The sequence below is a fragment of the Artemia franciscana genome, chromosome 20, assembly GCF_032884065.1.
Source record: "Artemia franciscana chromosome 20, ASM3288406v1, whole genome shotgun sequence".
In the NCBI taxonomy this organism is placed as follows: domain Eukaryota; kingdom Metazoa; phylum Arthropoda; class Branchiopoda; order Anostraca; family Artemiidae; genus Artemia; species Artemia franciscana.
Genome location: NC_088882.1, coordinates 10986454 through 11010425, shown reverse-complemented (window position 1 = coordinate 11010425; position 23972 = coordinate 10986454). Strand labels below are relative to the sequence as shown.

General features: G+C 36.8%; 1 protein-coding gene across 1 annotated transcript in view; it reads right to left on the bottom strand.

The window, feature by feature from the left end:
- LOC136039750 (lysine-specific demethylase 2A-like) overlaps positions 1–23972 on the bottom strand; it is a gene marked incomplete in the record, with an annotated part of 107872 nt that overhangs the window by 39396 nt on the left and 44504 nt on the right. Inside the window, 4 exon segments of the mRNA XM_065723599.1 lie at positions 4979–5136; positions 11293–11446; positions 16628–16864; positions 20366–20479. Of these exon segments, the coding sequence (XP_065579671.1) occupies positions 4979–5136; positions 11293–11446; positions 16628–16864; positions 20366–20479 (663 nt within the window).

The window sequence follows — 23972 nt, the reverse complement described above, 5'->3', positions numbered from 1 at the left end:
CGACCACTTTCTTATTGACAGGAAATAACGATCAAGTCTCCAAGACGTGAGGACGCTCAGAGGAACTGACGCTGGCTCAGACCACTGTCTGTGTATCGCTAAGATTGTGCTCAAACTAAAGACCCCGAAAAAGAAAACAGACCCCTTGATACCCTTATATGATTCTGATAAGCTTGCTGACCCAGAAGTCGGGAGAAAGCTCTTTTTGAGTCTCCACAACATGTTTGATAGCATCAGCAACACTTTCAACGATGTTGCAAGGGAAGTAATTTGACATAAAAAGAGACACAAAGACCGGTGGATCTCTGATAAAACTTGGAACTTGATTTATGAAAGAAAAACTCTGAAACAACATTTAGTTTCAGCAGGGTTTGAGAATGATGTTGGGATTGTGCTGCAGGCATATAGGGATAAGGACAAATTCGTAAAGAAAAGTGCAAGATCTGACAAAAGGACTTTCTTGCAGAGCAAGACAGCAGAAGCAGAGAGGAGAGCAAAAAAGGAGATTCCAAGACAGTCAACAGGATCACTAACGAGATGATCGGCAAGCGGCAAAAATCTGATGGTCCTGTCAACGACAAAAACGGAAGAATAGTCACAGAAGAGAAAGAAAAAAAGAAGTCTGGGCCAACCATTTCGAAAGTGGGGTTAAACCGTCCAGAACCGATTAATCCACCCAATATATCGGAGACTTTTCTGCTTATTCTTGAAATCAACACCAATACTCCTACAGAAACTAAGATAGTTTCTGCGGCAAAGAAGCTGAAGAACGGAAGAGCTAAAAAAAAACGATAAAATTTCCGCTGAAATATTAAAAACGTCTGTTAGATCCTGTGTCGAAACCTGGATTCTACTGTTAAGCACGATATGGGTCGACGATGTTGTCCCAAAAGAGTGGATGCGCAGTACCCTTGTGAAACTGTTCAAAAAGGTGATGCCGCGTTATACGACAACTGTCGAGGAATCAGTTTGCTCTCTATTCCGGGAAAGCTTCTTGCTCTCACAATTCTGCACCGTATCCAGCCAATGATCTACAAGCATTTAACAGACGAACAACACGGTTTCCGCCAGAACCACTCCTGTGCAGATCTCATTTTTGCATTACGAACGAAGTTAGAAGAGACAAACGAGCGGAGACAGAAGCTATACATAGTTTACATAGACTTCGAGAAAGTATTCAATTCTGTCCATTGAGATACACTCTGGAAAATCCTCAAGTACTACGGTGTCACTGACAAAGTCGTAAGGCTAATTATGGCCCTGCACGAGAACACAGAGTGTTGCGTACAGATGAGTAAAGGCCAATGTCCCCTTTATACTGGTGAGAGATTTCATTCTCCGCGGATGCACAAATTACGGAACCCCGATCAGAAGCGAAAAAAGGATTGCAGATATAGACTTCACAGACGACATCAGTCTCCTCGAATCTGACAAGCAAAAACTCTAACAGTTCTTGAATGTTGTGAGAGAAAATGTACTACGGTTTGGCTGTCACGGGATCCCCCTCAACATAAAGTGCGGCAACGAGGATGTAGAACAGGCTGTTCAGTTGAAATATCTGGCAAGCACAGTAGAGAACACAGGGGCAATAGACAAAGAGATCAAGAGATACTCAAGAGATAAAGAGATACTCGTATCGGACAGGCTAGTGGCTCGTTTACCAGGCTTAAACGGATTTGGCGCTCACAGAAGTTCTCAAACCGGCTAAAACTTCGAGTCTTCAAAAGTAACGTCCTCCCAGTTATGTGATAGGTTGAATTGAATGCTGGAAGTTAAATCAGAAGCAAGAGGAGGGACTCCAGGCCTTCGAGAACAATTATCTGCGAAGAATCCTCAACATAAACTGAACACAACCAGAAAATATGCCAAAATACTGGGCGACCTCTAATAATCGACATGATAAGCACCCAAAGATGGAAAATACTTGGACATGACGTAAGAATGAAAGATGACTGAACACCAAAGTCCATACTCCAGTGGCGACGAACGGGAACGCGGCAAAGGGGAAAAATAAAGAACATACTACGCCGAACATACTAGAGAGACCTTCTCAAAGCGAATACGTCCATACAACCTCATTGGGCAGAGGTTATGGCAGCAGCCTATTTGAGGGACGATTAGCGTCTCTTCGTCAATGCCCTGGGTGCCTCCAGAGGCACAGGAGGATCTAAGGTGTAAGGTAAGGTCTTATTATTTCCAAAAATAAATGGGGCCCAAGATATTTCTATTGCACCAATTAAAGAGTCAGGCAACCTTGGCGATAAGCATCAAAAAAGAGGCGGAAAAGCAGTCAAATGATTGAGGATCCACTGTGTTGGATCCTTTGTGTTAAAGGCCAAGAATTCTATCAAAGAAAAAAAGAAGATGTCCGTTGGCACTTGTCCGTTGACCAAGTGCCATACAGCGCACAATTTCTGTCCATCCGTCGATCTGTCAGTCTCGGTTTTACTAGTTCGGGCACTTCCAGATGAACTAGGACTATGAAAGTTGGCAGGCGAATCAGAGACTGGACGATTCGACCATCTGAGGAGTGCAGGGAAGGTTAGTTTGGAAAAATTAGAAAAAATGAGGTATTTTTAACTTAAGAACGGGTGATTAGATCTTAACGAAATTTGATATTTAGAAGGACCTCGTGTCTCAAAGCTCTTATTTTAAATCCCTACCAGATCCGGTGATATTGGGGGGAGATGGAGGGGGAAAATTGAGGTGTGTTTATCTTACGAGTAGGTGCTAGTGCTTTGGCGAATTCGAGAATAAGCACAAGTTCGTACCGAGTCTAATTTTAGGTTCCGACATCGTCACAAGTGCAATATGAGCTCTTGGCTCTTTTTCTTATTTAAGTAAAACGCTCTTTCTAACAACAGAAAAATCACGTCAGAGTATATCAGAAGATATTTGGATATAACACCAAAAATCAGATAAAAAAGAAAAAAAAATCAAGGACTATTAAGTCGAGTCCTGAAGTCTGGCCAAGCTTCGTATAGAGTAAGAATTTTGCTTTTTTATGATTTGCAAGAAAATGTAATATAACATTTTGGGGATTCTGTTTTGAAAACTTTTTGAATAGACGAAGAAAATTTTTTTACCCCCCCCCCCCCTTCTTTCTACTACTATGCTAATCAGGTATGTAAGCAGAGTTTTCTATTCTTTCTTGAACTGATATTGGTTATGACTCAACATAATAGGAGAATTATTTGAAATCATGTGACAGATAAAAGAGGTATTGGAAAACTCAGCACACTTGAAACTTTTAGCGAAACGCAATTTTAATGTATTCAAATCGAACTTGTGATATTTCTAGTCCTGTCGTATCCAGGGGGGGGGGTTAAGGGAGTTTGAACACTCCTCTCGCAATTTTTTTCCCGTCTGGTAAAAACGTAATAAAACTACATAAAAACTAATTTTTGGTGGGTTTTAAAAAATTTATAAACCCCACCCCGAACAAAAATCCCGGATACGGTCATGCTTTAAGCTAATATTTTTATTTCAACTTTGTTTTTTCTTTTTTTAAGCTTAATTTAGAGTTAATTAGAGTTATTCTAATAAGTTAATGTTAGTTTCTAATCTTAAAACATTTTCTTCGTTTCATTACCCAAAAGAATTCAATTTAGAGGACAATTAGCTATTCGGAGTTATTTTAATATATTAATGCTAGGTTTTATACCTTAAGATAATATATTTAGCTCAAGTCTAATTTTTAATTAATTTTAAAAGCTCACCTTAGAGTAATTTACAGCAAAAGAAACTAAAATGTAATATTCAGGGTGGTTAAAAACTGACATTGCAATGCTTTCTGTAAAACAGATAAAAAAGAGGAAACATAATTTTGCAAAACAATTTCCAGGATCTCATTGCCCCGAAACTAGACCCTACAGTCCATAATTTGGAATCACTGACATGGTTAAGCGATCAGACCCACAAGTTTGAAAAATATACAAACTATTTTCATCCCAACACTTTGCAATACAGATATAGATGCTAAATAAACCATACATGTGAGCACTAAATAACATTAACTGACAAGGACTTAAAATGAAGCTTATTTGGACGTTTCAATTTCTGTTTATGGACGTTTCAATGGACTGTGACTGAGGCTGGAAATTTGTATTCGATTCGGGTCTTCCTAGTTCTCCATGTTCTTTCCAACTGTTGAGTCTTACTAGCTCCGTTTGCTCTTTTTTAAAAAGGGCTAGGGATTGGAACAAAATATCGTTAAGAAGTTGTTTTTTGGGGAGGGATGGTTTGGACATAGAGGGAGGGCCAGGGGTCAGCTCTCACGATATTTATAATAAAACTAATTTGGTTGCACCGAAATTGGCCAATAAAACAGAAGGAACTACTACTATTAACAAATCACCAAGCCGCCTGAAGCCAGCACAGCTACGCACACTCCTTCTCCATCCCAAATCTATTCAGTCTCCCTCTTTACAACCTGCCAGGAAGTTCCCATTTCCCTTGAATCTTTCTTTACGACATCCTCCCAACCCAACCACGGACGACCTGCTTTCTTTTCAGCCCTAGAAGGTTTGTCGAAAAGGGCAGTTTGGCAATGTCATCCTTCATCCGCAGATGCAGAAGGAGCAACATTATAAAGGCCCGATATCCACCAGGGAGCGTTTAAGCTTCCCACCTTCCCTAAAAATGCAAAACCCCAGAAGAAAATATTACGTATTAATTCAAAAGAAACCCAAAATTACAACAAATAACAAATCCAAGAAAATACATATAAAGATTGAAAATCAACATTCAGTTAAGAAGGCTAAAATAAATATTTACAAGATAAGCGAAAGAAAATCGACATAGTGATGCAATTGAAAACATGATACACCCAGCTGTATTATACGAATAATTTAGACAAATTCAAGCATTTTACGGAGGAACAGATCAAAAGCAAGCAAATAGTTTGCTGATTTGACAAAGTAACTAACATTTGACAGATCCTATCAGAATCGTAAATTTCATACTCTTAGCAACTCACCTTCAGACACTGTCGGGCCTTACAAGTTTGCTTCGCTTTACCCTGTCCTCCAAACTTTGTCATATCTGCGCAGAAAATACACTCACCACAGTCATCTCTTAAGCAGGCTTCACACTCCCTGCAGCGTGTTCGCCGACGACGCGGAAAACTCCCAATCACTGAAACAGAGTTACCTTTTATTTTCAAAATAATACAAAACTACTATTGAACTAATGAACTATAAATCTTCTAGAAATAAAATGAAAAACAGATAGTAATGAGTCTTCAAAATATCTTCGTATACATGAGGTAGATCGGAGGGCATTGTGAGCCAAAGGAATGAATTAATCTGGAAAACGAAAATCATTTCTAATATCTCTATAAGCGCAATGTGTACCGAAAACAATGTCTATTTGATTATAGGCAAAAACGCTATAAGGGGGGATGAGCCTATGATTCCGACCCCCCCCCCCCAAAAAAAATATCAATATTTTTACAGGTTATTTAATTCTTGTTTTAGCTTTCATGTTGTTGACCTGACTTCTAATTTGTCTAATCTTACTTCTAATTTGTCTAATCTTCTTTCCCTCGTAAAACCCTGCGGATATAATTCCTCAGATACACAGAAAAAAAAAACATAAAAATGCTTACTCAAAAGTTACAAACTGAACTTAAGTTCTGTTCCTGTTCAAACCCTTTCTAACTGAAAAACCCTAATAGAAAGGTTTAAAATAAACTTTCTCTTAGTTTAACTTGCTTCTACCGTCAGCAAAAGTATTTTTAAATAAAAGCTTCCTGTTTATTCACAAATCAAAACGTACGATCTTTATCACTGGTCAAAACTATGACATGTATAGCCAACAGTTGTTTTTTCTGCGTCTCAAATGATTAAAATTGCGAAAAAGGGCTTCTACGGTAACTACAACTATTATTGACGATGTACCACAGCACCACACACCCTGAGGCCCACCCACCTGCTTACTATCCCCTTTTGACCACTTTTTACAGTAACAAGGAAGCAGTCTTCCTCATATACAACCTTATTTTGCGCTTAGAACAAATATTTTTCCCTCTCCACTTCCAAGCCACATTGATCTGAATTTCTGACGGAAAGCTTCGACAATTTAGGCCTGAGATTGCACTTTTCGAGACTTTAGGCACCCTTTTACAGTAAAACCGTGTACCTAGAAATGTATGCGTGAATATTATGTACAATAATTGTGTCTGCCAGCACCATCAATAGTTTTAAAATGGGCCTGAAAAATTGTCTAGCCGCTAGACCGAATTGCTTACTTAACAAAAGATCTCCTGAATTAGTTCAGAGCTCCGCTTTTGACTTCCTTTCACAAAGCTCTTATTTCCTAGAAATACTTTCTCAAGAACACCTCACATTTGAAGAAGTATTTCGTGCAAAGGAAGTGAAAGGACATTTAGGGAAAATCACAAGAAAAAAACTTTTATGTTAAGCACAATTTTTGGTAAGCATTCCTTCCTCTAGCCTTCCTTCACTCATGTTCATGTTCTAATCACCCACCATTTCTGTCATTACTGGATAAAAATTAGATTAGGCCACATCTTTTGTTTAGACCACAGCTAATTGTTAGATAAGGGGGCCATTCAAATGGGTACTTTAAAACTATTCGTAGACACTTCCTTTAGAAAACATCATTAACAAATTAGATTAGACCACATCTTTTGTTTGAGCCACAGCTAATTGTTAGATAAGGGGGCCATTCAAATGAGGACTTTAAAACTATTCGTAGACACTTCCTTTAGAAAACATCATTACCAAATTAGATTAGACCACATCTTTTGTTTAGACCACAGCTAATTGTTAGATAAGGGGGCCATTCAAATGAGGACTTTAAAACTATTTGTAGACACTTTCTTTAGAAAACATCATTACCAAATTAGATTAGAACACATCTTTTGTTTAGACCACAGCTAATTGTTAGATAAAAGGGCCATTCAAATGAGTACTTTAGAACTATTCGTAGACACTTCCTTTAGAAAACATCATTACCAAATTAGATTAGACCACATCTTTTGTTTAGACCACAGCTAATTGTTAGATAAGGGGGCCATTCAAATGAGGACTTTAAAACTATTCGTAGACACTTTCTTTAGAAAACATCATTACCAAATTAGATTAGACCACATCTTTTGTTTAGACCACAGCTAATTGTTAGATAAGAGGGCCATTCAAATGAGTACTTTAAAACTATTCGTAGACACTTCCTTTAGAAAACATCATTACCAAATTAGATTAGACCACATCTTTTGTTTGAGCCACAGCTAATTGTTAGATAAGGGGGCCATTCAAATGAGGACTTTAAAACTATTCGTAGACACTTCCTTTAGAAAACATCATTACCAAATTAGATTAGACCACATCTTTTGTTTAGACCACAGCTAATTGTTAGATAAGAGGGCCATTCAAATGAGTACTTTAAAACTATTCGTAGACACTTCCTTTAGAAAACATCATTACCAAATTAGATTAGACCACATCTTTTGTTTGAGCCACAGCTAATTGTTAGATAAGGGGGCCATTCAAATGAGGACTTTAAAACTATTCGTAGAAACTTTCTTTAGAAAACATCATTACCAAATTAGATTAGAACACATCTTTTGTTTAGACCACAGCTAATTGTTAGAAAGAGGGCCATTCAAATGAGGACTTTAAAACTATTCGTAGACACTTCCTTTAGAAAACATCATTACCAAATTAGATTAGACCACATCTTTTGTTTAGACCACAGCTAATTGTTAGATAAGTGGGCCATTCAAATGAGGACTTTAAAACTATTCGTAGACACTTTCTTTAGAAAACATCATTACCAAATTAGATTAGAACACATCTTTTGTTTAGACCACAGCTAATTGTTAGATAAGAGGGCCATTCAAATGAGTACTTTAGAACTATTCGTAGACACTTCCTTTAGAAAACAACATTACCAACTATTCGTAGACACTTTCTTTAGAAAACATCATTACCAAATTAGATTAGAACACATCTTTTGTTTAGACCACAGCTAATTGTTAGATAAGAGGGCCATTCAAATGAGTACTTTAGAACTATTCGTAGACACTTCCTTTAGAAAACATCATTACCAAATTAGATTAGACCACATCTTTTGTTTAGACCACAGCTAATTGTTAGATAAGAGGGCCATTCAAATGAGTACTTTAACACTATTCGTAGACACTTCCTTTAGAAAACATCATTACCAAATTAGATTAGACCACATCTTTTGTTTGAGCCACAGCTAATTGTTAGATAAGGGGACCATTCAAATGAGGACTTTAAAACTATTCGTAGACACTTTCTTTAGAAAACATCATTACCAAATTAGATTAGACCACATCTTTTGTTTAGACCACAGCTAATTGTTAGATAAGAGGGCCATTCAAATGAGTACTTTAACACTATTCGTAGACACTTCCTTTAGAAAACATCATTACCAAATTAGATTAGACCACATCTTTTGTTTGAGCCACAGCTAATTGTTAGATAAGGGGACCATTCAAATGAGGACTTTAAAACTATTCGTAGAAACTTCCTTTAGAAAACATCATTACCAATTAGATTAGACCACATCTTTTGTTTAGACCACAGCTAATTGTTAAATAAGAGGGCCATTCAAATGAGTACTTTAAAACTATTCGTAGACACTTCCTTTAGAAAACATCATTACCAAATTAGATTAGACCACATCTTTTGTTTGAGCCACAGCTAATTGTTAGATAAGGGGGCCATTCAAATGAGGACTTTAAAACTATTCGTAGAAACTTCCTTTAGAAAACATCATTACCAATTAGATTAGACCACATCTTTTGTTTAGACCACAGCTAATTGTTAAATAAGAGGGCCATTCAAATGAGTACTTTAAAACTATTCGTAGACACTTCCTTTAGAAAACACCATTACCAAATTAGATTAGACCACATCTTTTGTTTGAGCCACAGCTAATTGTTAGATAAGGGGGCCATTCAAATGAGTACTTTAAAACTATTCGTAGACACTTCCTTTAGAAAACATCATTACCGAATTAGATTAGACCACATCTTTTGTTTGAGCCACAGCTGATTGTTAGATAAGGGGGCCATTCAAATGAGGACCTATAATTATTCGTAGACACTTTGTCTAGAAAGCATCTAGCGGGAATAGTTCTAGACCCTTTGAACCGCCAGAGTTTCAGAGCAATAGCTAACCGGTGGCATTACTGTGGCTTCTAATATTCTTATGTTAGTTAAAAGACTTAGCTCTCTGTTATTCTAAACTTCATTTTCCGCTTCGATAACACAACCTGCACCACAGCCGATATATAGTTTTAAATTTTTATTGGGTCCACGTTGAAATGTCCTGGTTTAACTATTATTATTGCACAACTGGAGTGTTACCATCAATCTTTGCCATATTCTAATGTTTCTCTAACATCTAATAACTATATCCAGTATAAACTATACAGTTGCAATAGTTATGTGGACAGTTAAATGAGCATCTTTTGAAGTAACAATGCCGTACAGCCATGCATGGCCATTGTCTTTACTGGCTTCTAGTATTCTAATAAATAAAAAAAAAACAAGTTTTTTTAAATGAAAGTAAGGAGCAACGTTAAAACTTAAAACGAACAGAAATTACTCCGTATATGAAAGGGGCTTTTCCTCCTCAACGCCTCGCTCTTTACGCTAAAGTTTGACTCTCTCTCAATTCTACTTTATTAAACAATAAAGAACTTATTGCGTAAAGAGCGGGGCGTTGAGAAGGGAACAACCCCTTTCATACACGGAGTAATTTCTGTTCGTTTTAAGTTTTAATGTCGCTCCTTACTTTCAGTTAAAAAACTAGTTTTTTTTTATTTAATTCCTGAACGTTTTTGAATTAATGCATGTTTGATTTTGGCTCTCCGCACATAAATGATTAAAATTAAATTTGCATATTAATTCTTTTTTTTTTGGCTAAATGGCTTTCTCTTAGTTTTGGTCAGAAGATTTTGAGAAATAAGGGGTGGGGAAGGAAGCCTAGTTACCCTCCAATTTTACGATTAATTAGGCAACTAGAAGTTTTAATTTTTACGAACATTTTTATTAGTAAAAAATATACGTAACTTAAGAATTAACTTACGTAACAAACTTCTATACTCTTATATTTTTATTATGTATATGAGGGGGTTTGTCCCCTCGTTAATACCTCGCTCTTTACACTAAAGCTTATGTTTTGTCCCAATTCTTTAAGAATGACCCCTGAATCAGAAAGGCCGTAGAATAAATAGTCAATTAGAATTAGAATAAGAATAGAAATTACTAAAGGTACTTTAGCATAAAGAGCGAGGTATTTAGGAGGAGAAGTACCCCTCATATGCGTAATAATCTCTTTTCGTTTTAAGTTTTAATGCTACTCCTTACTTTCAATTGAAATAAACTTTTCATGTTTATTTTTTTATTGTTTTTTTATAATAATGCTTGAAACTCCTGCGCCCTTTTAATTGAATTTCTCTTCCCCCATGACATATTTCTCCAAGGAAATATCCTCCCACATAGCCCCCTCCCCTCAACTCCCCCCCAACCAAAAAATCCCCCTGAAAACGTCTGTACACTTCCCAATAACCATTACTGTATGTAAACAATGGTCAAAGTTTGTAACTTGCAGCCCCTCCCCCGGGGACTGTGGGGGAGTAAGTCATCCTCAAAGACATAGTTATTACGATTTTTGACTATGCTGAACAAAATGGCTATCTCAAAATTTTGATCCGTTGACTTTGGGAAAAAAATTAGCGTGGGAGGGGGCCTAGGTGCCCTCCAGTTTTTTGGTCACTTAAAAAGGGCACTAGGACTTTTCATTTCCGCTAGAATGAGCCCTATTGTGACATTCTAGGACCATTTGGTCGATACGATGACCCCTTTAAAAATAAATAAATAAAAATAAACACGCACCCGTGATCTGTCTTCTGGCAAAAAACACAAAATTCCGCATTTTTGTAGATAGGAGCTTGAAATTTTAGCAACAGGGTTCTCTTATACGCTGAATGCGATGGTGTGATTTCTTTAAGATTCTATTACTTTTAGAGGGTGTTTCTCCTTATTTTTCATAATATGGCAAATTTTCTCAGGCTCGTAACTTTTGATGACACAGACTAAATTAGATGAAACTTATATATTTAAAATCAGCATGAAAATCCGATTCTTTTAATGTATCTTTTAGTATCAAAATTCCGTTTTTTAGAGTTTCGTTTACTATTGAGCCGGGTCGCTCCTTACCACGAACTGTTTGATTATATAAAAATGATTATTTTCAATAAAATTGTTCTACTGCTACTACTACTGCTACCAACCTTTTTTGGGACTGCTCTTTATTGGTGATTCTTCTTCTTCGCAGAGGTATCTATTTTTAGGTTTTCGGCCTCTTTTCTTGACAATAATGTCTGAAACAGCTTCAGCTTTCACAGGTTCATCATAGTCATCACACAAGCATGAGACAAGATTTGCCTATAGAACAAAATCAATGTGAATAATATTAAAACGAGCAAATAAGAAAATTTTAACAGTTTACAGGACCTGTTGGGCTTTCATGGGTTGGTAAAGACCCAAGCTACTCAGCGTATTAGGAAAATCTTAACAAGATATTGTTGTCAAAAATTGAATCGCAAAATTCGTTAGAAGTAGTCATGGTACGAGTAATCGTAAAATTGACGCAACAAAAAAGAGAAACGGAAACACGACAAACCTTGAAATGGAAACAGGAAGTGGCCTGAAGAAAATAAAAGAATAATCCATGAAGCCCTCAGTTATTACCAGCCATGAAATCAATAACTGTTATGAACAATTTTGACTCTATAAAAATTCAAGAAAGCTTGGTTTTCAGTAAAGCGCTAGTTTTTCAGAATTCTACAAACATAGAGAAATATCATAAGCCAGTTTGTTTAAAACACTACTTCAAAAATATATTGCAGAAATCGCGAAGCCGTAATTTTAGTTCGTTTAAAGTTTCAACTTCATTCTTTACTTTCATCAGAATAACCTTGTTTTTTTTTTCAAATAAATTAAACAAAGACACTAACTTGAGTTATGAATTGGATCCGAAATACTACTACTATGCTCCTACTTAATTTACTAATTCTGGTCCAGATGAGGTTCAGATGCTCGAAATTTGGCGACTATGGGTTCTACCCTACTTTGAATTTCAGTCCCAAGCCAGTGTTAATCTAAATTTTTGGTATATGCCAAGAGAAGTACCTATAGAGAGGGAAACATGTTAAGAAAACCATTCTTACTTAATAATATGCAGAATAATTGTAGTTATCACACCTTGCATGCAGCTAAGCTTTTTCTCCAGTCATTTCAGTGTTTTTCTGCTTTTTCTAAGAAATTTATAAATTTTTTGCAAAAATATTTAATTATTTTAAAAAGTCTGCTAAATGCAGCACTATCAACTCAAGACTCTGACCTTTTCCTGAAACAAATAAATTTAGTCAAATGAATTTTTTCATGGATTTCCTGTCGACGTCACTTTAGTGTCCTCAACAAATAAATTTTGTAAAGGGTGCTGTTTCAGAAATGATTCAAAACTGATGAAAAGTTACTAAAAAGAAAAAAATCATAAATATATTAGAGAAAATGAAAAAATACTGAAATAAGTGAAAATAAAGCTTAGCTGCATGCAAGGTGTCTTAACTACACATACTTTGCATATTATACAGTAAGAATTGTTTCCTTCTCTATAGGTACTTCTCTAGGTAAATACACATTTTTTTCATATTTTAAGTTGTTCGAGTCTTCCCGCTTTTCTTCGTATTTTCATATCTGGTTATTCTCAGTTATTTCATATTTTCCCCTGTTGCTTAATCTCTTTCTTTTTTTTCTGCCTCTTGATGCCCACCTATTTCCTCTCTTATTTCCTCGGTCTATAATTTTGTCCTTCTCCCTCCCTCCTTAGCCTCTCAGGTTTTAATTCTACGGAATGAGTGGTTTTATATGTGCACTTCCAAATGCAATTCATAGAATGATAGTGTGTCCAAATGTTTTTAAGCATATAAATATTAGAACAAAAAAGAGACATTCTAACAACGACCAATTCGGGTAGAACACGTAAAATTCGAGCACACACATTTTTTCTAACAGAGATATCAGGATAATAAACAAAAAATAAGATTAAACATTCGCAATACACACCAGAAGCAAGGAATGGTTAAAATTCGACGCCCCTGCAATTACCGTTGTGTCCTCTACAAACAACTTTTGTAAATGGTGCTCTGTTTAACAAATGATTAAAACTGATGAAAAGTTGTTAAAAAGAAAAAAATAATAAATATATTAGAGAAAGTGAAAACATACTGAAATAAGTGAAGATAAATCTTAGGTGCATGCAAGGTGTCTTGACTACACTTACTTTGCATATTATAAAGTAAGAATTGTTTCCTTCTCTATAGGTAATTCTCTAGGCCAATACAATTTTTTTTTCATATTTGTATGTTATTCGAGTCTTTGCACTTTTCTTCGTATTTTCATATTTGGTTATCCTCAGTTATTTCACATTTTTCCTTGTTGCCTGATTTCTTTCTTTTTTCTTCTGCCTCTTGATACCCGCTTATTTCCTCGTCCCATAATTTTTGTCCTCATCCCCACCCTCTTAACCTCTGTGGTTTTACCTCTACGGGATGAGTGGTTATATATTTGTGCTTCCAAATGCATTTAATGGAATGATTAGTGTGTCCAAATGTTCTTAAGCATATAAGTATTAGAACGAAAAAAGAGACATTCCAACAGCGACCGATTCGAGTAGAACACGTAAAATTCCAGCACATACATTTTTTTCTGATGCAGATATCAAAATTTAAAAAAAAATTAAGACTAAACATTCGCACTATATACCAGAAGCAAAAAATGGTTAAAATTGAAATAACCAAAAATTGACCAAGTAGGGTTGCTCTACTCCTCAACTTACAACTTGTCCGGAAAGAAATAGGACTGATTTTTTCCACTGTGACTTTACTTCGGAGCGTGTGCAAGCCAACTGGATTAGGTAGTGGGCGTTCCTAGCTAGCAAACTAGCAGCTGGTCCGTTGTCTCCAAGCACCTAGAGAGTCAGGACACGCATTTTTGCGTGACGTGTTTTGTGAGTGGTGCAAGCCGAAAATATAGCGTTCGTTAGAGCAGAGGTACGCGATTAAATTATGTGTGAAACTCGATAAATCTGCAACAGAGACGTTTGACATGATCAAGCAGGCTTACCCTGATGTTGCTTTCTCAATGACAGCGACCAAGGCCAGCATCCCAACGCTTCTACAGCCACCCTACAGGACAGGTGTGGCTCCCCCCGGACTTTTGTTTCCTAGCCTGAAGAGACCGATGAAAGACAAGTATTTTGAGGCGACAGAGGGGTTCCAAGCAGTATGCACCGTGCATCTCAAGGCTATTCCGGAGAATTGCATACCGTGACATCTTCAATGCTTGAAAATCGTGCAGGCAGCACTGTACTGACGCAGAAGGAGCCTATTTTCAAAGTTTTTACAGAATTGTAACAATTGGCTCAATAAATGTTTTAAACCAACTTAGTCCTATTAGTTTACAGACAAACCCTATTGTTTAGATGCAAAATATTGACGATATACTTCATTAGCTAATTCATTAATGAATGTCACATCTCACTTACTTAAGAATTTGAATCGGAAATGGTGTTCAAAATCGGACTGCGAGGCGGAATTGCAGTCGATATCAGACGGTGGAAAGTGTTGGCAGTGTAACATTACTAATTTTAGCCAATTTTTTTGCTCGCAATTCCTGTCCCTGAGAGCATATGTAAACAGTAGCCGGAAAAAGGGCGTAAATCAAGTTTTTAGCTTTATTGAGAATTCCAGGAACCTTTATGTGTACCAATCGACTTGTCATAGAAACAAATTACAATAATTCCTTTATTTTTGCTTCGTTTCTTTCATTTGAAGCGAATTCCTACTACTGAGAAGTCATGGCAGCACAAAATTCCTCCCTCAGGTTTCTATAGCGGAGTGATCTCAGAGCAAAAACAGTACTATTCGCAACAAATATTAAGGTTGCCTTTATCTTTTTTCAGAGTTCAATCCTTTTTACCTTGAAATAATAATTAAGAGGATTCTATCCCACCCTCTCCCTCTTGTGTACATGTATGATCGTAACCATCATTGACATACATTAAAAAATAAATAATTATTTAATTGACGGTAGTAAGAACACAAATTTTTTTCCTTCTTGTTTCCAAAGGCTTCCACACAAGGCCCAAAAGTGTCAACCTGACTACACAAGTAATATCCATTAGTTTCAGGTTTTACAAACATTTGGCCTCAAAAAGCTCTCTCAGTGTAAAATCGTTGCTGGTCCCAAAAATTACATTAAGCAACTTTGAGTGCTTTAAGGAATTTGATCCTTTGTCTCTATGAGTCAGGAGCTTCCCCTCCCATATTGTGTCCATGTACAGTTGTAGTCTGGATTGACATGTTTTGAAAAAGTGCGTTGATTAAATTCCAGCAATTGAAAAACCTCTGGCTTCGAAGAGCACTATAAGAACAGGTCAGTTCTTTTCGTAGCAAACGCAGTAAGTAAATATTTAAAGTAACATTTTTGTAGAGTTATAAAAGTAACAGTACAGTAAATAGTAAAAGTAAATAGTAAACAGAAAAAATGAATCAAGCAATACTTTTAAAAAGTAATAAAGTAAATATTTCTTACCGAGTTTTTGCTACTGCTTATCTATTCTGCAGTGTTGAATGTGAGTAGTTAGTGCTGTAGTGGAACTGCTATAGTTAGAAATTACTAGTAGCTAGTTAGTAGTGTTTCTGTTACTGCTTATCTATCCTGCGATGTTGATTGAGAATACTTAATTATTTATTATTATTTTTTATAGTTTATATTTTTTATGTTTGGTTTTATGGTGTGCATTTGTTTCTGTGTTTGTGCTGTTGCACTGGTGATTTCTTTTTTCACCATAATCTATTTGTACAAAAGGCAGCAAAGGGCGTGACGAAACGAAACAAGAAGAAACAACAATTAAAATCTAGCACATAAATACGTGAAAGCAATTCAACATAAACATACAAAAAAAGGCCTCTATGTTTCACCTCTAGTCCTCTATGGTTTAACCATTTTTTTTCTCGTTATTCTAACCCAATAGTGGACAAAATCAATAAAGCAATCTTTACTTAAATCTGCCAATTTTTCTAACACCCCGCTATTTCTTGCATGAATTACTATTTCTCGCCCAGGATGTTAAATAGTAGCCTTTAGACTGAGCTTTAACACGAAACCCCTGAGTTGATCGTTAATGGATTGGAAAACTCAACATTTAGGGGGTCAAACTAAACTAGCAAAACAAAAGTCATTTCGGCAGAGAAATTCTATATTTCTTCTTATCTTCTTTATCCATTTTTTTCTCGTTCAGTTTTTCTTTTGAAACCACAAAAGGGGGGGGGGGGTATTAAAAAATCGTGAGGGTGGATATTAGAACTAGAGCTAAATTTACAATTACTTAAGATTTGTTTGCACTTTAAGCTGGATGTTTCCAATGCATTTCAGAAGGGGGGAAGAAGAAAAGTCTGATAATTTCTTGGAAAAATTCCCTTTCATGTTCTCCCCCTGTACAAAGGTATGATTAAGAATGATTATCAATATAAGGATTCTGAAGATGAATCGTCCACTAACCTTATTTGACGAAGCTAGTGATAGAGCATAAACTCCCGTTTGGGAGAGATGTGGCTTATCGTTTCTATGTCTTTCCACAATTAGTCGTACATCACGAATCAAAGCAACTGGATCTTTGATCAGATCGGGTATATTCTTTCTATTTGCAGGTAGGGCATGAAGATACATTACAATAGCCTTAATACCGCTTATCTCGAACGTAGTGAGATGAATACACTCTTCTGGGGGTTTCGTTTCCTGAAAATACAATATTAATTTATGAGCATTCTACAATAGATGCAAGTATATCACACCTTTGTGAGGAAGGGGATGATAATATTTCATTCGTGGAGAAAGGGACGATGCGCAAACAAGCACTTTTTAAGGAAAAAAGTTTCCAAAACTTTCTCTGAAGAGGATTTTCAACCCTATGTTTTCTGGCTAGTTGAGGCAAACCACCTGTTTATGGAGTTCTGAAGGAGCTGTAAGCATCAGATGGTTATCGTCAACATACCTGACCATGACAACTAGGCTCTACCTATTTCGACTCAGTGTTCATCTGGTATGAGTGGCAGTATGGCAAGCAAGATCAGACTCTGTGGCACATTACAACCTTGCCAGACTGTATTGAAACTATATATACCATCTATAGATACTTAACATTTCCTTGAAAAAGTACAATAGTAATGTTGTGGATAGTAGTTACTATTATTTCTTTTCATATTTTCTCTTTTTTGCACTCGGTTGATTTCACATCGTGTGCTGATGGGTAATGAAACTTTTCATTTATTCAAATATTATTATTACTTAATATCTGTATTTTTTCTCAAACCTTGGAATTTTTTTCAATCATACCTTGAGAAATCGTTGGATTTTCGGGAGTAGCCATGGTGTATTGCTCTTTTTTTCGAATCCCTTAAAATTCTTTGACGTTCGCCCTATTTATTTTTTTATTCAACTCTGGGAGTCCCTAATTTACGGAAACATAATTTGCACCAAATATTAGACAAAATATGCTAGAAAAGGATAATTAAAACAATGTTACTCTCAGTCATGTAATATCTTTTTAAGGTAGGGTTGCTGCTACTAAGGATTTCCCCCAAGATCTTAAGATTCCAGTCCTAAGCTACTTATGATGCATTACTGACTTGTTGTGTAACTCTTTTTTGTTGAAGCTTGACATCTTTCACAACTGACTGTAGGGATATAATTACTTGCGCTTGTACTTGCAGCCGGAACAGGCTTTTTATATCCCTTGGGCATCTGAAATTCAATGTTTAGTGGGAATTTGCTAAATAGTTATATTTTCAGTGATTCCTAGCTGTGACTATGGTCAGCCGTGACAATTTATCCAGAAGAGCTTCTTGACAAATGCCTTGACGAGAATGGGCTAGGTATAAATGGTAGGAGTTGTGCTAGTGTTGCGAAATCGCTTGAGGTCTTCACTCAGTCATAAGCTCCTTCTCCCTCTCCTGTCCCCGAAAAGGAAACCCTGCTTTCTTGGTATAATAGTGGCAACAGTGTGGTCCTTCCATAAGTTTGGCTAACCAGAACCATGAATACAAACAGTGCAGAGGATGACCTTGAGAAGCGGCACCCCTCGTAAAGATTATAACAAGCAAGAAGGATGAGGTGAATAAGTAGGAAGTAAGAATCATGATTAATAAGGAAGCGTTCAAGTCTTCATAGGTTGGAGAGGTATTAATAATACATTCTAGCAGTTAATTTTAGGATAATAACTGCAAGGCACAGTGCAGTCATAGTGGCAAATGCCGCTGTAAGACCAACTGCCGGCGGGAGTACTGACTCCGATTAATTCTACTTACACTTACAGCAGCGAAAACACAGGCAAAAGGTAGAAATATACATTTCTACCAGGGAATTTTAATGCCCCGACTAGTAAGAGCAGGAATAGATGGTATCCCAGCCTAAGTAAATTTAGTACAAGAAACAGGAGAAGCAGGAATTTTGTAGGTAAGCAGTCTAATTATAACCAGCACAGTATTTGGTCATAAAGTGGCCCATAAGTTAACAATTGGATAAAATGGATCTTAAGTTAACATGGTACTCAATGATGGTAAGACAGCCAACCTTGTTGTGCTGACAGTGCAGTCATAGTGGCAAATGCCGCTGTAGGACCGACTGCCAGCGGTAGTGCTGACTCGAATTAATTCTACTTACAGTACTTACAGTTAATTCTAGTTACAGGAGCAAAAACACAGGTAAAAGGTAGAAATATGAAATTTTTACCACGGAATTTTAATGCCCCGACTAGTAAGAACAGGGATAGATGGTATCCCAGCCTAAGTAAATTTTGTGCAAGAAACAGGAGAAGCAGGAATTTTGTAGGTAAGCACTCTAATTATAACCAGCAAAGTATTTGGTCATAAAGTGGCCCATGAGTTAACAATTACTTAAAATGGATTTTAAGTTAACATGGTACTCACATGATGGTAAGACAGCCAACCTTGTTGATTATCTTATTATAAATCAAAGATTGGCGAGATCTTCGATTGATGTTAAAAGTAAAGGTCACCCATCTCGTTGTGTGTAGAGTTAATCTAAACATGAAATTTAGAAAGGGCCCAGGAAGTTATGACAGTTTGTATATTCCAGGATAAGAATTTGAGAGAAACTTTCAGCAATAGTTAATATGGAAATGGAGAGTCTAAAATTTGACAACATCGAAGATAGATCGACTAATTTTAAGAAAAACCGTTTGTGAAATAGCAGATGATGTCTTAAAAAAGGGAAGTTGGAAGCGCGGCTAGGAATGTTTGTGAAAACCCTTTAAGCTTGGTAGATAAGAGGAGGGGTTTGTGAGAAAACTATTTGAGTCATAGATCGTATGAGGAATTTAAGGGAAAAAGAAAAAGCATTAAAATATGATCTAAGAAGACGTGAAGTAGAGGCCATGGATGAAATTGCCGAAAATCTGGAAGATGCGGCCAGACGGAACAATAGTAAGATATTGTGTTGGCATGTTAAGAAAATGAGAGGGAATAGTAAATCTGGACTTATCCCATTTAAAGATAGGAAAGAGGTCTCAATTCGTAACAAGAAAAGCGTTAAAGAGAGAGTAGCAGAATATTATGAGATTACGTTAAACCTTGGTGAAGATGCAGAAAATGACATAGAAAAGAATGGAAAAGTTGGTGACAATTTGACAGGAAGATTTATTGCAAGGAACACTCAAAAACTGTACTAAAAGGACAAAAATAATAAGACCTCCGAAGCTAATAGTATGGTGAATGAGTTTTTGAGCTATGGTGGTTGCAAAGTTAGAGATATATTACTGAAAATTATGAACATGATTTTTGGAAAAGGTACCAAGCGAGACAGGTTGAGATGGCTAGGACACGTTCTGCGGATGAAGAATGACAGATGCCAAATATCGTCCTTTTCGGCAAACCATCTAGGGCCAAACAATAAAAAAGGTCGTCCCCGAATTGGATAAGCAAAGATCGTAAGGAAAGATTTAAAGAAAATTCGACTTCTTTGGCGGATGTAAGGAGCACAACCTTGAATAAATAGGGATGGAGGAGGATCGTGCACAGATGTGTTGCAATCACATCATGCACAGATCGTGCAACACATCGTGCACAGATGTGTTGGCATGAAGCAGCATGAGGCTGCAGTGAACAGTTAGTAGTAATAGTGGTAGCAGAAGTAGCATTCATAGGAAAATTTAAAATCAATCAAAGACAAAGACAGAAAAAATCAAACATAAAAATTAGAAGACTAAAAAAGGTCACTTACAACTTCACTTTCTTCAACATTCAAGTGCTGGACCCCTAAAAGGGCTTCCACATAACGTGCTAGAACATACCAGAGCATTTCACTGTAAAACGGGTAACGAAATTTTTGAGGAACCTTAAAAAGAAAAAAATCATAAGAGGAAAACATGCAAACACTACGAAGTTATTTTTCAATCACTTTCCAAAAAGAGGGAGTTATTTACAAGGAATACAATAAGTCTTGGGCTAGAAATTTCGTACATCACTAAAACTCGCTATTGTTGCTTTATTTGATTGAGAAGCATTAGGGGTAACAAGAAAAGAATGCGGAAACGACTATTTATCACTTATTGACATTTTGGAAAATTTTTCGGAGTCCTCCTCTTCCTAGTATCTCTTTTCTCTCCCTCTCTAAATACAAGAAAACACGAAGTGATTTAGAATCAGAGAAAAAAGGAAAATGTAAATATATCGGTTGAATATATATGTACACCTCTTTTCTGTTTTCAGTTAATTTAAGCATTTTTAAGTAAAATCTGCAATTAACCAAATGACCACTTACCTTTTAAATGACGAAATTTGCTTTTATAACGTTTTCTAAATAATTTTTGCTTGTTTTCAAATGACATTCGCGAGGTAGTCAATGTAGTTTTTCTGCTTAAGAATCGAAATGTTAGATTTCGATTAAATTGTTCGATTTAAATTCAAATATTGGAATAAATTTGAATATTCAGTCCAATTTTTCAGTCAACGTTTGTTTTACGTAATAAATTATTAATAGCAGTTTTACTGGTAGAATTCTCGGCAGAAGGAGATGGGCTGTTTTATTCATAAAAACTGAAAATCTGCATAATATTTGGTATTTTGCAGGGCAGAAGTCATCCTAACCGCATTTTCATCCTTGAAAAAGCTTGCATCTTGGGTGTATTTTCGAGTGAAACAATTGTCGTATTTGGAAAAAACGGGAGCATAAAAAAACAAAGCGAGTGTTCACTACATAACATCTGATATCAAGATCTAAATGCATCTTCCCCATGTTTTCAATAATTATTTCCTATTTCCACCTTTTTTGGCTACATTTTACACATAATTATTCGAAATCCCAGGTAGTTGTGTCTATATAGTACTTGTTCAGGCGTTCGCTCCTATATTATGAGGGCCAACCAACAACTGCGAAAGAGACTGTGTTCATATAAATATTTAATCGAAGAAGCAATGGAGTTACGTCAAAGTCTCGAGAATTTTGAATCTGCGTTGGCCCAGCACTCTATTGATGATCCACATTATTTAGTTTTGTTTGATAACACCTATATTATTGCCAGTATTCAAAGGTGCCACATATGCTGTCAGCGACGCAGTTGCAATCCAAAAATACATCCGCAATATGTTGGCTTTAATTGAGACCTGAAAGTTTCAACTGAATACCCTGAGCTGGTCGTGAGATTACATATATGTCCTTTTGATCATCTCGATACTTATTGTGTCTTTTGCTTTATTTCAGAACAACATTCCCTGAAAGTTTCAACTCAATACCTTTAGCCGGTTCTATGATATTGCCAATACACTTTTTTGACAACTCGGATACTCATACTGTCTTTTGGTTTAGTTCAGCATCCCCCCAAAGATTCCCTGAAAATTTCAACTAAATACCCGTTGCTATCCTTGTAATAACATAGATACACCCTTTTGAGAACACAAAATCTCTTTATTAATGGAAACTCCCTCTCAACATCAGCTGAAAATTTCAATTCAAAATCTTTGGCTATTCCTGAGATTTTACAGATATACCATTTTCACCACTTCGATGTCATATTGTGTATTTTGATTTATTTTAACATTCCCTGGCAGCTTGAACCGTTTCTGCGATATTGCAGATCTGTCATTTTAACATATTGGATGAATGTATGGTCTTTTTGGTTTAATTTAGCCCCCCCCCCAATACCCTTTTCTATTCTTGATATACCACAGATAAAATCTTTTGAGAATCTGGAGGCATTTAATTTCTTTTAATTTAATTCACATGCCCTGTCCTTCCCTGAAAGCTTCAATTTACCACCCCAATCCTTTCCTAAAATAAATAAAAGCCAGAAACTTCTAGCTTTATTGGTTCCTCGACTATACGGTTTGCTTACCGAGCCAACCCAGTTATACCCGTTCCTTCACGTTCGCTGAGTATTCTGTGGCTTCCCATTCCGTCACACAAAATTTTGAATAGCGCGATACGATACACCCCACTTTGGTCTCTCCTATAGTCCAACTTCCAGCTTGTTGCTCATCCGTTCTCAATGCGGGTGTTCTTTCTTAATTATATATTGTTATATTCTTCCTCAAGAAAAAGTAAAGGCCATATTTGCCTAATATGGTCTTTCAAAGCGCGTCATATCCGCTTTGAGAGAGCTTCGCCCTTGGGATTTATTAGGGAACCTAGATATTTGAAATTCTGGACCTCCATCGATTGGGACGTTATTTAATGTGATCGGAGTTTCATTTAGCCCAGAGGTGCGCACTGATTTTGTTTTCGATTGGCTGATCTTTAGTCCGGTAGCAAGGGACCTAGCGGCAATGTCGTCTATCATGAACAGTGCTTCTGTTACAGACTCAGCTAAGATATCTACATCATTGGCGTAATCAGGGTCTGCTATTGATAGTGTTGGACTGATTGCCACGCCTTTGTATTTGTAAAGGGTGTTCTTCATCTGGTCGATGACAAAGTTAAATAAAATGGGCAATAGGGCACAACCCTGTCGCACTCCTTCGTCAACTGATAGTCATTTAGAGATTTCTCCGTCTGCTCTTACAAATGCCCTCTTTCCCTCGCAATAAGCCTTAATTAAATGGACAATTTTTGTCCGACACTCCATCATCCCTCATCGCATCCAAGATAGCGTTTCTCTTCGCCGAGTCAAATGCCGTTACAAAGTTGCTAAAGACTTGTATTGTTTCCTGCTGGTGTATAAGCCGGTGTTCCAGGATCTGTCTCAGGCTAAAAATGTGATCGCAGCATCCCATACCAGGTCTGAATCCTGCTTCATGTGGCCTCATCCGACCGTTCCTCGTCCAACCATGCCACGGCGGTGGTGGCGTTGCAGGCAAGGATGCTCTCCCTTCCGTCCCTAGGCAGTAGAGTAAACACGCCAGCACACCTCATAGCGGTGAGAAGGTGTAAACGTTACCCAGCTTCACGCCAAGCGAAGTGAGAGCTAACGTGCCCTGGGTGATCCGTAGAACTGGGGCCCCTGCGGTTAATCAAACCCAAGAGAGATTCAGAATTATGTCAAATATGTCTAATATGAAAGCGAATTTGGCTACGGCATTCCCGGCTTTAAGCGATGCGTCGAGGCTGGCGAATATCGGCTGCTGGAACCTCTGTTCCATCAAATGTTCACTAACGCAAGCCTTCGTAGCTGAAAAATTGTATCTATATAGCCTAGATATGCTCTGTGTTTCAGAGGCAAGATTGAATGGACGAACGACAATTTACGATTTTATTAAATCGGTTTGACGATTTTATTAATGAACGATTTTATTAAACTAAATCAAAAGACAATACGTACATCCATGGTTGTCAAAGTGCGTATCTGCAATAGCCAAAAGAGAATAAGTTTAAAAAGTCAAAACTTCCAGGGCAT